The sequence below is a fragment of the Podarcis muralis genome, chromosome 11 (genome assembly GCF_964188315.1).
Source record: "Podarcis muralis chromosome 11, rPodMur119.hap1.1, whole genome shotgun sequence".
Lineage (NCBI taxonomy): Eukaryota > Metazoa > Chordata > Lepidosauria > Squamata > Lacertidae > Podarcis > Podarcis muralis.
Window position 1 is genome coordinate 39,257,388 of NC_135665.1, and position 14,255 is coordinate 39,271,642.

Sequence of the window (14,255 nt, forward strand, 5' to 3'; positions counted from 1 at the left end):
CCCTGAGATTAAGAGTCTCATGCTCTACAAGCTGAGCTATCACATGATCCTTAGATTCTTTGGGTGAGGAGAGGGGAATATGTAAAATAATATTAACCAAAGATAGAAAGCAGAATATCATCTTTTAAAAAAACAAAAAACTCCATGCACATTCCAGCCAATACAGATTCCGCAACTGCAAAAATACACATATGTATACTGTATGCATTAAGTGGCACTTTCAAAAACTCTCATAGCTGTACTGGTGGTTGGCACCATCAACGAAAAGGTAGTACAATAGTGTACAAACTACTTTGGAATAGCCATTCACCCAACCCACAAGCTGCTTAAGGAGCCATTTTCCTCACTTTTGAAAGCAACCAGCAGGGCTAAAAAAAAAAAAAAAATCCCCAGCATTTTAAAATATTTTGACTAAAGAGGATTTTCTCAGAGTGTTAACTGCTTGCAGGAAAAGAGAGTCTGTATATTCCTCTTTCCATTATCTTTCTAGTACTTATGGAAAACAGGATCACTGATTGTCAGACCTGGCTGACAAAACAAGAGCAACAAATGTTTCCTGTTTTATGGCTGAAGCATTCCAGTAATATTTAACGTTATCCATATTCAAAGCTGAATAAATAAGTCTCTGGTTTCATTGCCTTTGTGACATTTCTCGGTGCTGCTAACCAAGAAGCAAGATATTTACTTAGCTATTACGGAAGGTAGTCTTAGTGCCGATTTAAATTCCAACATACTGTAGTTACCTATTACAGTGCCTCTCTTACAGATAATAGTGGAAATGACGTGGCCTACCTTTAAAAGGCAAGCATTCCAGACTTCATGGAACCTGGACATGTTAAAGACACCCACTTCCCTCCTTTACAACTCCTAGATTCAGTATGAAATCCTTACCCCATGATGACCAATGGAGACGTGCTATGTGAGTCGTTTAAGCAGACCAATTCCTAAATGGATTTGCCTTGCACTTTTACAACGCGGCAACTGGACCCCAGCTAGTTAGCAGTGCTGACACTCCTTCTCGGTCTGGTTTTCTGCCTTTTCCTGTAGTAGATCCCAGGTGTTTCCACGAAATCCACGGGGCCCTATAATCCTTCTCAGCAGAATTTCAAACGCTAGAGTCTACAGGCATGTGGGAGCGTGGCCGGGGGAGGGGGAAGAAACCCTTATGTAGAGAAGACAGGGAGTCTGGCTAGGGAGTCGGCCCGAGGGGACTCTCCCCCATAGCCTCCCGGAGCCAGTCTCCTCCGCACCCCCTGCACCACGGGGTCCAGGGGCAGCTCCAGCTCCCTGCCAGGAGGCGGCGGACAGGAGGTAGAAGCAGCAGCACCAAGCCAACTCTCCTTCTGCAGGGAGGAGGTGGAGGGGGGGGGGGTTAGAAACCCCACAGCAGCGCTTATGCCGTCGGCAGTTAATACAAATGCCCTGGAGCGGCGGCGAGAGCCCCGGATCGCCGTCCGTCTCAGGTGCAGAGCGGGATTGGGGGGCTTGCGGTGTGCGCAGCGCTCCGCGCCGCCCTTCCTTCTAACACCCCCGCCGGCAGCAGCAGCAGAATGGGGGGTGTCGCTTCATTTTCCCAAGCAGCAGCAGCGGCGACGGCGGCAGCAGCAGCAGCGGGAGGCGGCGGCGGAGGAAGAAGCCGTTTCGCCGGCGCTGACATCGGGCTCCGGTAAAACGGCGGCTGAGGCAGGGCACCGGCCGCGCATCCCTTGCAAGGGCGGGATGATGAAGACGTGGGGGGCTAAAGGGGAGATGTGGCAGGTCCCCACTTCAGGCACGCCTGTTTCTGCAGCGGGGGAGCATCTTCCTCCGGCTCGGAGCTGGCAGATCAATCATTCACAGCAGCAGCAGCAGCAGCGAGGCGGGAGGAGAAAAAGGAGGAGGAGGAGTGGCGGTGGTGGTAACCGCGTCGATAGCAGCAGAGCCCCCTCGCGCCCCTCTCTGCAGCAGCGGGGCCACAGCGCGGGCTGCTGCGGCGACAGCGGGAGGAGGAGGAGGAGGGCGCTTGCCCCTACAACACCTCAGGCACCGTTCCTCCGACGAGCGGGCAGGCAGGCAGGCAGGCAGTCAGGGCGCGGGGCTCTCCAATCGCAGGGTCAATCCGTGCCCGGCCACTCAGGCTCTTCCCTGCCCGCAAAAGCCTCTCCGCGCCGCCCGCTCACATCCTCCCGCCTCACACCTCCTCCTCCTCTCCCCGCCCTCGCACACGCCTCCGCCTCAGTCGGTTGCTCCCTCACTCTCTCCCTCTGCCGGTTTCCCGCGCAGGACAGGCTGGGGGCGTGAGGGGGGAGAGCCGGGAGGGCGGCGCTCAGAGCTGGAGGCGCCAGAGAAGAGACGGGCGCCCCGCTCTCCCTTCGCCACGTCCTTCCCACCGGCGCCCGCAGCCACCCAAACCCAAAAAATGCAATTAAAAAAGCGCGACGGTGGAAGGGCTGCGGCTGCAGCGGCGTGTAAGCAACCCGGGCTAGGCGCGGGGTCTGCCCCTCCACTCGGGCCCAGCTCTTTCCCTGCGGGGCTGCGCGGTGCAATGTCTTCTCTCGGCTACTCCGCAGCCACGAACCCCCCGCGCGGCAGCACCTGCTTATTCTGCCTCCATCCTCTACTCGGGGACCTTTAAATAGGGCACGTCACCACGCTCCCCTACGCATCGCCGTCACACACTGCTCCCGGCGCTGACGTCACCGGGGTGCGGGGGATGATGTCAGGTTGGTCCACGCCGCCGGAAGCGCTTCTATAATAGGGAATGGAATAGGGGAGCGCGCGAGTGCAAAGAGAGGGAAGGATAGGCTGGGCTGCTGCGACCCACCTCCAGGATCTTGGCTTGCGCCTGGTGCGTCGTCTAACCACCCACCCCCCATAGATACCCTCAAAAAATTGCTTGTCTAGGAAAGAAAAGTTCTGACTCTTCGTTTTCCACCCAAAGACTGAAAACATGCCGTGAAAGTAGCAAATACGCCCTGAAGCAAGTCAAATCCAGACTCTGATGCTGGGAGTCAGCGTTGCAATTTGAATTGCAAACCAGGCAGGCAGCTAGCTAGCACAATGCTAAAAGGGTCACGTCCTCTTTGATGTTGTTTATATGTTGCTTTGGAGATTTTTACTCAAAGAGCAACTCATAAATACTTAAAATAAATAGAATGTTATACTACCCATAGTCTAAGGATGAAGTGGGCAACAACTAGATTGCACTGTAAAATATTTTTAGTAGAATTTTACGCATCTTTGGGTTTTTTGGTTTTGTGTTAAAGATGACTTCTATGATTGCATATAATAAACAAATTTTCAAATAAAAGATGGCTTGTATGATTACAGCTTAAATTAGAAAGTATGATGGCAAAAACGTTAAAAATTTAGAAAGAAGCCAATGCTGTGAATTGCTAAAGGGAATCGATCCTCCTCTTGAACTGGAACACAGGAAGCTGTTTCTACCAAGTCATCAACCAACAAATCAGTTCCTCTTGGGCAGAATTGTGAATGCTAACCAGCAGCTGTTTGCCAGGTGTCAGACAGAAATATTTCCCAGTTCCTATCTAGACACCAGGGGCAGAACCAGGGAACTGAATAGAAACCCACTTTTCATGTATCAACAGACATATAATTTAGTTATCTGTTTGTATTAAAAGTTTTACTGATTTTATGTGTTTTTGTTAATAATAATAATAATAAGTTTTTTAGCAGTTTGTGGAATTCAGCTGTGTTTTATCAATAATTTTATTATGTACACCACTTAGAGACTGGTGGGATGTAGCAGCTGTCTCAGGCAGCGGAAGCCCCCAAGGCAGCATTCCTGCAGGAGCCCCACCTGCCCTGCCGCCACCTGTGGAGAAGCAAGCACCAATTTTCTGCAAGATGTTTGTGAGATCTCAGCAGAACTTGCTGCCACTGTACAACCTAGCTAAGGGATGCTTCAACGGGGGTTGCAGCAGGGCGGGAAGCACTTCCCATTTCGCCTCAAGTGGCAAAACAGGACACGCTGACCCTGCTTAGAGAGACTTGTGACTGAGCAGCCTCAAAATCTTTTATATAATTGTTACTGCTGGATCTGGAAGAATTTGTAAGCAGAATTAAAATAAGCTGCTAGTACTGTTCCACAAGAGTTCGTGTAATACTATATATAGATAGGAAAACATTTCTGTATTGGAATCCTGTAATGCTAATTGTTTGCGTACAAATATACGGCCAGGAATTTACACAGATGAATGAAAAGAAATTGAAACATAGTATTCTGTAACATGATAGAAGAGTAAAACTGTAATTTTTAGTCAAAGGAAGGAAATAAATGCAATTCAGCTCTTCCTACCTGCATGTCAATGACCTGGAGCTTTTGTTTCCTTTGTCATTCTTTAGCCTTTTTTCTCTTTATTCACTTCCTTGTGGTTCCTTTTTACCTCATTCATTCTTTGCTCATATTGAGACGTTTTTGGTGGTCTTTACACACATAGCCCTGTCGTTTACTCTTGTGATGTTCTTGTGCTGACTCTTCAAATCTCTCAACGGTCTCAACTGCCGTCCCCATGGAAACCTCTAGAACCTTCTAATTCCAGAAGCAGAGTTGTTTAAGAACAGCACATTCCAAATGAGGCAGAGAAAATTATACATTTGCCTTGTAAAGGCCATCAGCCAAAGTGGGAAGAAGTAGATTTCCCCACATCTGATCCATTAGTTAACTCAAATCTACCTCAGGTTCTGATTAGCTAATAAAAACCAAAATGTCTCACGGGAAACATACATGCTGCTATTTATAGACTTGCTTTCGCTGCTGCTGTTTAAAGGAGTATAAAGGAAACAACAAAGAAAATTAAATGGGTAACAAGCTTTCTAATTTGAAAACAGTTTGAATTAACTACATTGTTTAATTGGATGCTTTAATTTCCATGCATCCATTCAAAGTTTCAACAAGTACATTGGCCTCACATCGATACCTATCGCCTCAAGCAATAATAGTGAACTTCCCAGAGAGGTATTCTGATACTAGTAACACAAGTGCCTGTAGAAATATGTATTAATTGGTATTTAATGTCAGTTACATTGAAACTGTGAAGGAAGTATGTTGTTATCTCTATGGTTTATTGATATACTGATTTTCAGCTCAAAGGTGAGGCAGTCTCTGACTTAATACATATTAGGAAGTGTAATTATTGGTACAAAATTAAAATGGGTGAAGATAGGCTCTAGCTTTGGGTAATTTCTCATTTTAAAATGTTCAAATTTATGACAGGAGTATGGAATTCACTTGGAAATGTAAGGTACAGAAACAAGAGTTGACACAGTTGCCCTTTCTTCTTCAAGTATGGGTCAGAAAGAGCAAAACATTAGCAGCATCAATATGAAAACTGTCATATCCCAAGAAAATAGAATACCAGAAAGCTTTTACCTAACACTATTTAGAGCCCTTAATAAAAAATGTGGACTATTGGAGCGTGAAAGAAAAATTAAGCTCTTGTTACAAGCTACTAATCAGTATGTAAATGGAAAGGGCACCTCCTACAGTATAGGCCTCAAGCCTCAGGAAAAGAAATGTTTGGAATCCATTTCCCAAAACTGTAGTGGAGATTAGTGAGTTTTCAGAATATAAATTCATTTTGACATATATTACTATGCTTATTTTATTTTTTAAATGTTAAAGTCTTAATTTAAAAAAAATCTGTTTAATGTATATTTTATCTGGAGTTTTAAATATATTTTATTTTCATATGCACTTTAAATATATTCTATTTTGTTCTTTTTTGATATGGTCCTTGACTAGTACAACAATATTCTGTTTTATTCTATATTAGTTTAATAAACTACACAGACTTAGTTTATCTCCCATCTAGCCTCTGCAGGTTAATCCCCACCCCATGTCAGCAAAAACTCCTACTCTTTACTGCTCTATAACTCCAATAAGATCTGTAGATTTTCCTTCCGGCTTGCCAGAATTTGTTTTACTCTTTGAACAGGAGACCCTCATTGCCACAGAACAGAAACTGCTTTTGAAAGTCCTCCAGTGATGCTAGGAGCCAAAGTTATGTGGATCTAGTTGTCCAGTATTATTTTTTGTTTTAACATATTCATACAAGACAGCTCACCACAAAGGAACGGGTCTTTCCCACAAGTGTCTTACTTGTTAGGGTTCTAATCTTGTTTTAAATGCATTTGTCATATTTGTGTTTTTAACCGTTTTTAATTATTTTATGTGTAAATCAACTTGTGACAGTGGTTTAGAAGGTGATTAATAAAGTGTAATAATATAAAATGTACAATTAACATAAAATATCAAAAGCAAATACTAAACACTCTCTAAAGGAAAAAAGTCAATAAAACTGTAGTACTACATCACCAACAGGTTCCTCAAAGCCCTTGAAAGTGTCACAGATATGCAACTTCTCTGCCTTAAAAAGTAAGAATGATAGACATATATGTACTTTGGCAGGGAGCTCATTTTATAGCTTTGAGGCAACCATATCTTCATTTTATAGCTTTGAGGCAACCCATGACTGTACAGTATTGACTCCACCTTGACAGCAAGATGAAGCTGACAGCAAAACTACCTTTTGCTTCCCTTCCTTAAAGGACACGTCCATATAGGCTATTTATTCACACAAAAATTGGCTGTCCCACACTTTCTACTGCAATTATCCCTTCACATAGCTAACTGCTAAAGCTCTCATATGAAAAGCAACCGAAAATTGTATTGGAAAGCATAAGATAACCACTAGCTGCCAGTGCCATTATCTACATTTAAAAAAACAAACTCCTGAGCACAGTCGTTAGAATTGCTCTCTTAGCACTGGCGGAGGAACAGGGGTACAGAGGGAGCAGACTGCCCCCGGCACCACTATTCCAATAGGGTGCCATTGCGGTGGCTGAGCGCCACGCCCCCCAGGGCACCAGCCACACCCCTGTCTGCTCTCCGCAGTTTCACCACTGTCTGTTAGTAAGAAAGTTGTTAGTCCAAAAGTTGGGTGGTACATTCATTGTTCCTTATTTATCATAAATGACATATACATATGTGTATAACTATATTTAATCAGTATAAATATTTAATTAATAGTGTCTCAGAGACTTTTTATGCTGAGAAGTCTATGCAGTTGTTTAAAAATTATATTCAGTAGCCATTTTAATTACTGCTTTGTATTGCTGTGAATGACTTTGTATGTTTTCATACACCTGTACATTGTCTTGATATTTTATGGTGGTGATATACAATTTATTAATATGTGTGTGTGTGTGTGTGTGTGTGTGTGTGTGTGTGTGTGTAATTGCTTAGTTAGTTTATTAGCATCTTTCCATGCTCTTGCCTAAAGTAGCCTTGCAGCAGTTAATATATATAGAATATGGACATTACATACAAAGGTTTGCCTTGGTCAAAATTTAGTAAGCATGCTACAGGATCTAGTGGGTATTTGACATGATTTATTGGCCAGAACATTTGCCTGGTGCTGGGCATTTAAACAGTAACCCCTGGTTACTAAAGCATTCCTGATGATGGAACACAAAATTATATATAGTGCTTGAAATAAAGCACAAAACTAGAATTTAAACACTAATTTGTAACATAATTTGTAACCTGAGATGTAGCACAAAAGAACCTATGGAGGCCTAGCTGCTGTGTCACAGATGTTCCATTCTCTCTCTCTCTCTCTCTCTCTCTCTCTCTCTCTCTCTCTCTCTCTCTCTTTAAAGTAACTACCTAGTTCATTAAGTTCCAGAAATATTAATCAGTAAACCTTCCAGTTCCCAATAATCCAGACAACTGACTGCAACACCATTTGGATGACTGATAAACACTTAAAGACGTTTTTTGAAAAGCTTGGTTACATTTTTAAAAAATGTTATTCAAGTATACAAAAACCAAAACACCTTTTAAAAAACCTTTGACTATTTTTTTTTTTAAATTAAGTAAATTAATTATATAAATTTAATTTATATCCTGCCCATCTGGCTGGGTTTCCCCAGCCTCTCTGGGCTGCTTACAACTTATAAAACACAACAAAACATCAAACACTCAAAAACAAGATATCCTATACAAGCAACAAACCAACCAACCAATACAGCAATAAAAACCAATAGCAATAATAACAACAATAAACAATTTACACTTATACCCAAATTAACCACCAACCCCAACTAAATATTTAACCAACACCAATCCGACAAAAATGAAATGGAGGATCCAAAATTAGAACAGTTTAAAACATTTTAGCCAGGTACCCCTACCCAACAATGTCCCTCCAGCCTCCCAGGAGCCTTTTAGCTGATCAGGGTGAATCTGGGCCCCGCCCCCTAGGCCAGGTGGAAATGGGTCTTGAAGCAGGGAACAGACTTTCTTCCAGCAGCAATCCCAGGTTTGTGCTGCTTTGTGCCTTTACATCAAACTATATACAACTATTAAAATTATATGATAAAAAATTTTTTGCAAAATTTTAATGACCAATGCTAAAATCCTGTTAGCAAGAATGTAAATGATAAAGGAATTGTTGATCCAATGGGAGGAATAAGGGGATGCACAAATGCAGGAGCCAAAGGGGAAGGAGTTCTCAAAGATGCATAGAGACTACTTATTGCCCAATGAGCTTCCAGTAGTGAAACTTTTATTCAGAGGTGCTTCAGATGCAAGTCTTTCAAAAAGAACCCAAAATTGTATTCCATTGAATTTAGGATATGACTTTGCAAGCAAACTTTAAAAAATGTATCAGAATGTATGGACTACCATAATGACATCCAGTCTCAGAGTTACAGACGTTCATTGAAAGCCTTCACATGCATTAATTTATCAGCATAACCATTTCAAAACATAAAAGGCTGATATAGAATTGATTTTCTTCTCATAATGTTGTGCTCTCACGTCACTAGGACACCCATAGATCGAAGCTGGAATGCATGGATGAACTAGGTGATGGTGTACACTGAAAATCTAAAACTGCCCTTGATATAATTCAAAAACTCTGAAACTCTGGTAGATTGTAGCAGAGGAATGTGGAGAAAATGTTGCTGTTGTTCGTTATTATCTAGCCATTGCAAAACCTGCATTGCAAATATAACTCACAGAAGCACCAGTTTATGACAATATTTTAATTTGCTTTGGCCCATTTCATATTCAAATGGCATACTTTAGTTCACTTGGTTATTTTTTAGAGCCTTCAGGAGCTGGGAATATATTGTGTGCATCAGGAGTCTTGGCACCAGGCTCCACTAATGGATTCATGTCTGGAAAACACTTCAAGCGCTACAAAAGAATCCACATATTGTTAGCAATAGCCATGCAAATGTTGCATTTTTGAAGTTTTGTACATTGTAATGGTCCCAGTTCAATAGAATTTATGAACCTTCCAAAACTGATTGCTGAGCAGCCTAATCAACACACATTATGTGAAATGTTTATAAAACAACACTTCAGAGCTCTAATGGATAAGTATTATGTATTCAAGAAATTGCAATCATCATCATGGATCAACTTCAAAATACCAGATGACACATATTGACATGGCTGGACTTTTACCGATTATTTGATAGATCTTGCCGTACAAACGATGTTGACCTTTTCATCTTTGCTCTTGGCAAAATTCATTCAATATTTGTTGCTCCTTACCACCCACATTTATTTTGCTGTTTGGTTGACTTAACTGTAGAAGACACTGCAAACAAGGTTGCGGCGTCACAACAGGGAGGCAATCATGCATTTATTCACATGTGCTGCAAAGAGGAGGATGGTGATATGCATTTCAGTCAATATGCCTTTTAGTTGCCCATTATAAATGGCAAGGCTATTCAATGTGCGATGGTGCTTGCGAAGAGTAGTGGTGTGTGAACATCTCCATCATCAGCATCCAGCCTGCCTTGAAACCCATTTGGGCAATTTGACCATTTCCTTCGAGTGCTTTTAAAACCACCGTGTTATGTTCAAGCATTTTAGAGGAAGATCTGAAATAAATATATGGTGCTTCAGCTCCCTTCCCTGCCCGAGTGTCTGCAAGGGAACAGGAGAAACAATTGTTCTGGATGAGCCATAATCCTTGGATTTCCAATTAAAGAAGAAAAAAGAACAAGTCTCAATTTGTTGTAGGCTCCAAGTTTCAAGGGGAAAGATGTAGGTACAATTCTGCCTATTTATTTTGTAAGAAACTAGTCTACTCCTGCCTTTCAGTGTTTTTAGCTGATGATTCACATTTAGGAATCAGAGCTAGCTAATTAGACAGAAATAAAGTTAGAGTGCTACATCTATTGTCTGGAGAAGGAACTTGCTGGTTTATTTTTAAGCCATTTGCTGCTCTTCTGGGGTGGAGAAGTGACTGCTTCCACATAGTAAAGTCAGAAATCTAGGATTTTTGTGATTAGGCAACAGTGTGTCTACCAGAAAGCAAAAGATAGCAGTAAAGACAAAGAGTTCGTGATCTTTCTAACTCAGATCTTATTTCATACAAAAAAATGTGACACAGCCCATTTGATTACACTGTAAATGGCAATGGATACAAAGCCTGTCATTATATTGCAGATGGCAGAGCTGTGGCTAAAAAAGCATTTGATACACCAGCCCTTTCCTGCTGTAGAATCAGTAACAAATTCTATGATAATTCATGATTTCAGTAGGTTTGATTTTGACAGAGTTAAAATAACCTGTGTGAGGCATTTCAGGGCTTTCCCTTTACAGCATGCAGAGAGGAAAGGCAATCTGGCCACGTGAGATCTCCTACTGCATTACCAGCTCACTTTGAATGAATGAATAAATTTATTACGGTCATAGACCAGAAGAAAAGAAAAAAACATAAAAGGCAACAGTAGTTTACGAGGGAATGATGGTGTCAATTAAAAGTTGTAAAATTATACATAAAAACAATACATATATGCACACACACATATATACTCATATATGCACTACAGTATATGTATAGACTTAAAAAAAGGGGGGGCTTGTCCAGGGGTCAGATCTTTTACTTTTTTACAACTAATGCCCTCCGCTTGATCGCGGCCGCAGAAAACTTGGCCACTTTCAGTGTTACTTCTGGGTTTTTATCTCCTAGTAGGATTTTCAACCGCTGAGATTCAGATCGACCTGGAAATTTCTGAGCGATAGGGGAGATAAACAGTGACCTGATATCCCCATAAAGGTCGCAGTGTAACAACACATGTGAAGCCGTTTCCACCTCCTTCAGACCACATGGGCAAACTCGTTCAGCATAGGGTGTGCCCTCGTATCTGCCCTTTAGTAAGGCAGATGGCAGTACATCAAATCTGGTAAGGGTAAACGCCCGCCTATATTTTGCGATTTGTAGATCCAGCAAATATGGGGTTAGATTAAACCCTTTTCCATAATCTTGGATAGCTGGATATTTATCTATCTTGCTCATATGGTCCTGAAGCTCTACATCTCCTATTCGCTGGCTCACCATCATTTTAGCCTTTTCAAAACCTGAGGCTATAAGTTCTTGTGGGGAAAGCCCCAGGCCCTTCAATTTTTCATAAAGCGACAATCTCCATTTAGACTGGAACGGGTCTAGTAGAGTCAATGGAGCCACTCCCACTGGGAAAAATATGAGTTTTAGCCAGAAGTGAATCTTCAGGATCCATATCCTGGCATTAATAGGGAGTTGACCTACCTCCAGCCTAATGGCAGTGTTGGAGACACAGGTAGGTAACCCTAGTAGGGAGCGGTAAAATTTAGTTTGTACAGATTCCAGGGACTTGAGTTTTTGACAATTAAATATCTGGGTGCCATACATCAATTGTGGAAGTATTTTTGCAACAAAGACCTGGGAGGCAGCAGGAACATATTGACCTCCTTTTCTGTAAAAGAATCTTATGATAGCTCTGAAAGATCTTTGCGCATTTACAATGGAATTCTTAATCTGATGGCACCAAGATCCCTTCTCATCAAAAATTATTCCAAGATATCTAAAAGATGTTACTTGCTCAATAGGTTGGTTATTAATTTTCCATTTATGTCGGAGTTTTCTCTTGGAGAACACCATAATTTTTGATTTAGTGTAATTTATTATTAGGTGTTCAGCTTCGCAATACTCTGTAAGAGCTCGTAAAAGTTTTCTTAAACCCACACAAGAGAAGGAAATAAGTGCCGCATCATCTGCGTACAAAAGGACTGGGATTGGTATATTATTTAGGTTTGGGGAATGAGTACTTGCTTCCTCCATCTTTCCGACTAAGGAGTTTATATAGAAGTTAAATAGAATAGGGGCAAGAACACAGCCTTGCTTGACACCATGGAAACTTTGGATTTCCTTTGATAGGTTCCCATAACGGTCGCATCTAACACGGATCCGAGTATTTTCATGTAGTCTACGGATAAGAAGCAAAAGACGTCTATCGATGTTTGTGGCATTTAATTTTTCCCAAAGTCTGTGCCGGGGTATCAAATCGAAAGCTGATTTGAAATCTATAAAGCCTACATAGAGAGAGCCTCCTTTCTTTGAGGTGTATTTCTCCACTAGATGTTGCAATACCAGTCCTTGGTCTAGAGTTGATCTATGTGCCCTGAAACCAGCCTGGGCTTCCTTTAGGATGTGCTCCTGTTCCAGCCAGTCCGCAAACTTTTCACGTAAGTGAGTTGCATAAAGTTTGCTAATGATGCTTAAGAGACTGATTGGTCTGTAATTGGCTGGATCAAGTCTACAGCCTTTCTTGAATATGGGAACGATGATTGCCAATCCCCAGTCCTCTGGTATTATTGCTGTTTGATCTATGCTGGTGAAAAGGGTGGCAAGGACTGGGGCCCACCAGTCAATATTGGCTTTGAGAAGCTCAGGAGAGATATTATCTGCTCCCGGGGCTTTTCTGTGTTTGAGTGCCTGAATAAGCCTCCTAATCTCCGCAACCGACACCGGAGGCCACTCATCACCTGCCGCACACTGTATTAGTGGCTGTGTCAAAGGCAGAGCTGAATATGAAGATTGGAAAAATGCCTCCCAAGTCCCTGCAGGTATAGTATACTCCACTTCTGAGGAAGTAGATCGCACTCCATTTGCTACCAGTCTCCAGAAGGTGGCCGAATCTCTCTCTCTGGATGCATCTATTAGGCATTTCCATTCTCTTTTCTGTGCCAGGAGTTTTTTGTTTTTGATCAAAATTTTATAATTTCGTTTATCTTCAAACCAACCCGTGGGGAGTTGGGGTAAATTGGCAGATCTATAATTCTTGTATTTTTTCAGTAAGTTTAGCTTCATGTCCTGACATTCTTGATCAAACCAGGGTTTGGAGTTTTTATATACTGAGGATTGCCTACTTGGCCTGTTCCTTTTTTCCTTCAGGGAATCTTGAAGGAGTGAAATTAACTCCTGAAATAAATTTATCTTTAATTCATGGCTTGAGGAAGTTATAAGGTTTTCTCTCTTAGTGAGGAATTCCTTTGAACATAGCCTACTTGAAATTTCCTTATGCAGTTCATCTGTCCATCTGATACGCGAATATCTGAGCTCCAAAGCTGTAGGGCTCGAATGCTCGATTTTCTCAGCGCAGGATAAATCCTTTCCCGCAGCTACGAGTGCACTTAATGGCAGATGGTCACTGTCTAAGCGCTCCTCCACTTTGCATTCCAAAACTTTGTTTTGAAGATCATACGACACGATTATATAGTCAATTGTGGAGGCGCCATTGTTAGATATAAATGTGAATTCTCCGACCTTCTCCCCCTCTGTACGGCCATTTAGTATAACCAAGTCCAACTTGTTGACCAAGTGTAATAGGCATAAGCCGGCATAATTGCAGCCTTTATCCTTTGAGATTCTAGCTGGTATTGGGTGGGTTTCCTCTATAATGGGGACTGTTTCGTGGAAATGGGCATACAAAGCCTCATCAGATTGTCCAGTTCTGGCATTTAGGTCGCCTGCCACCACTACAGAGGCATCAGGAAATTGATTTGATAGTTTGTCAAGATACTGTTCTAACTGAGCCCAAGCATTTCTTATCAATCTTTTCTCTCTTTGTGGGGGTAGGTATACGTTAATTAGCAGCAAGCTGTGGGTTCTCCACTGTACTTGCACAGCTGTGGCCAGATGGTCTAGTGGGTCTAGTTTTTTAAATATGGCCCTTAGCCTTGTTGAGATTAAAGTAACTAACCCACCTTTAACTCGCCCCCCTCTAGTACTTAAAAGACCTGGGAGGGAGAACGCAGAAAAACCATTTAACTCCACTTCACTTGTGCTCCAGGTCTCCTGGAGAAACACAATGTCATGTCTCTGGATATATTTAGCAAAGGATTGGTCAGAAACCCTCTTTTGCCAACCTGCAATATTCCAAGTTAGCAAAGCAAGGTTGCACGTTGTCTT

The 14,255-nt window shown here is 42.1% G+C and overlaps 1 protein-coding gene and 1 long non-coding RNA gene across 4 annotated transcripts in view; one reads left to right on the forward strand and one right to left on the reverse strand.

Moving 5' to 3' along the window:
* The window catches only part of HOMER1 (homer scaffold protein 1), a 72,291-nt gene extending 67,833 nt beyond the window's left edge, over positions 1 to 4,458 (reverse strand). Inside the window, exon 1 of one of the 3 annotated variants that reach the window (XM_028747967.2) lies at positions 4,298 to 4,458. Coding sequence is in view for 1 of the 3 variants with exons in the window: in XM_028747965.2 (XP_028603798.1) it covers positions 892 to 896 (5 nt within the window). In the remaining 2 variants the exon portion in view is untranslated. Of the gene's footprint in view, positions 1 to 792; positions 859 to 891; positions 2,626 to 4,297 lie in introns of those variants that run through there. The other 2 variants (XM_028747965.2, XM_028747968.2) reach the window with 2 other exon arrangements.
* Positions 1,559 to 4,317, forward strand: LOC114590327 (uncharacterized). Its single transcript, XR_003705028.2, has 2 exons — positions 1,559 to 1,666; positions 3,729 to 4,317. It is a non-coding gene; the product is annotated as an uncharacterized LOC114590327 (long non-coding RNA).
* Positions 4,459 to 14,255: the final 9,797 nt, after the last annotated feature.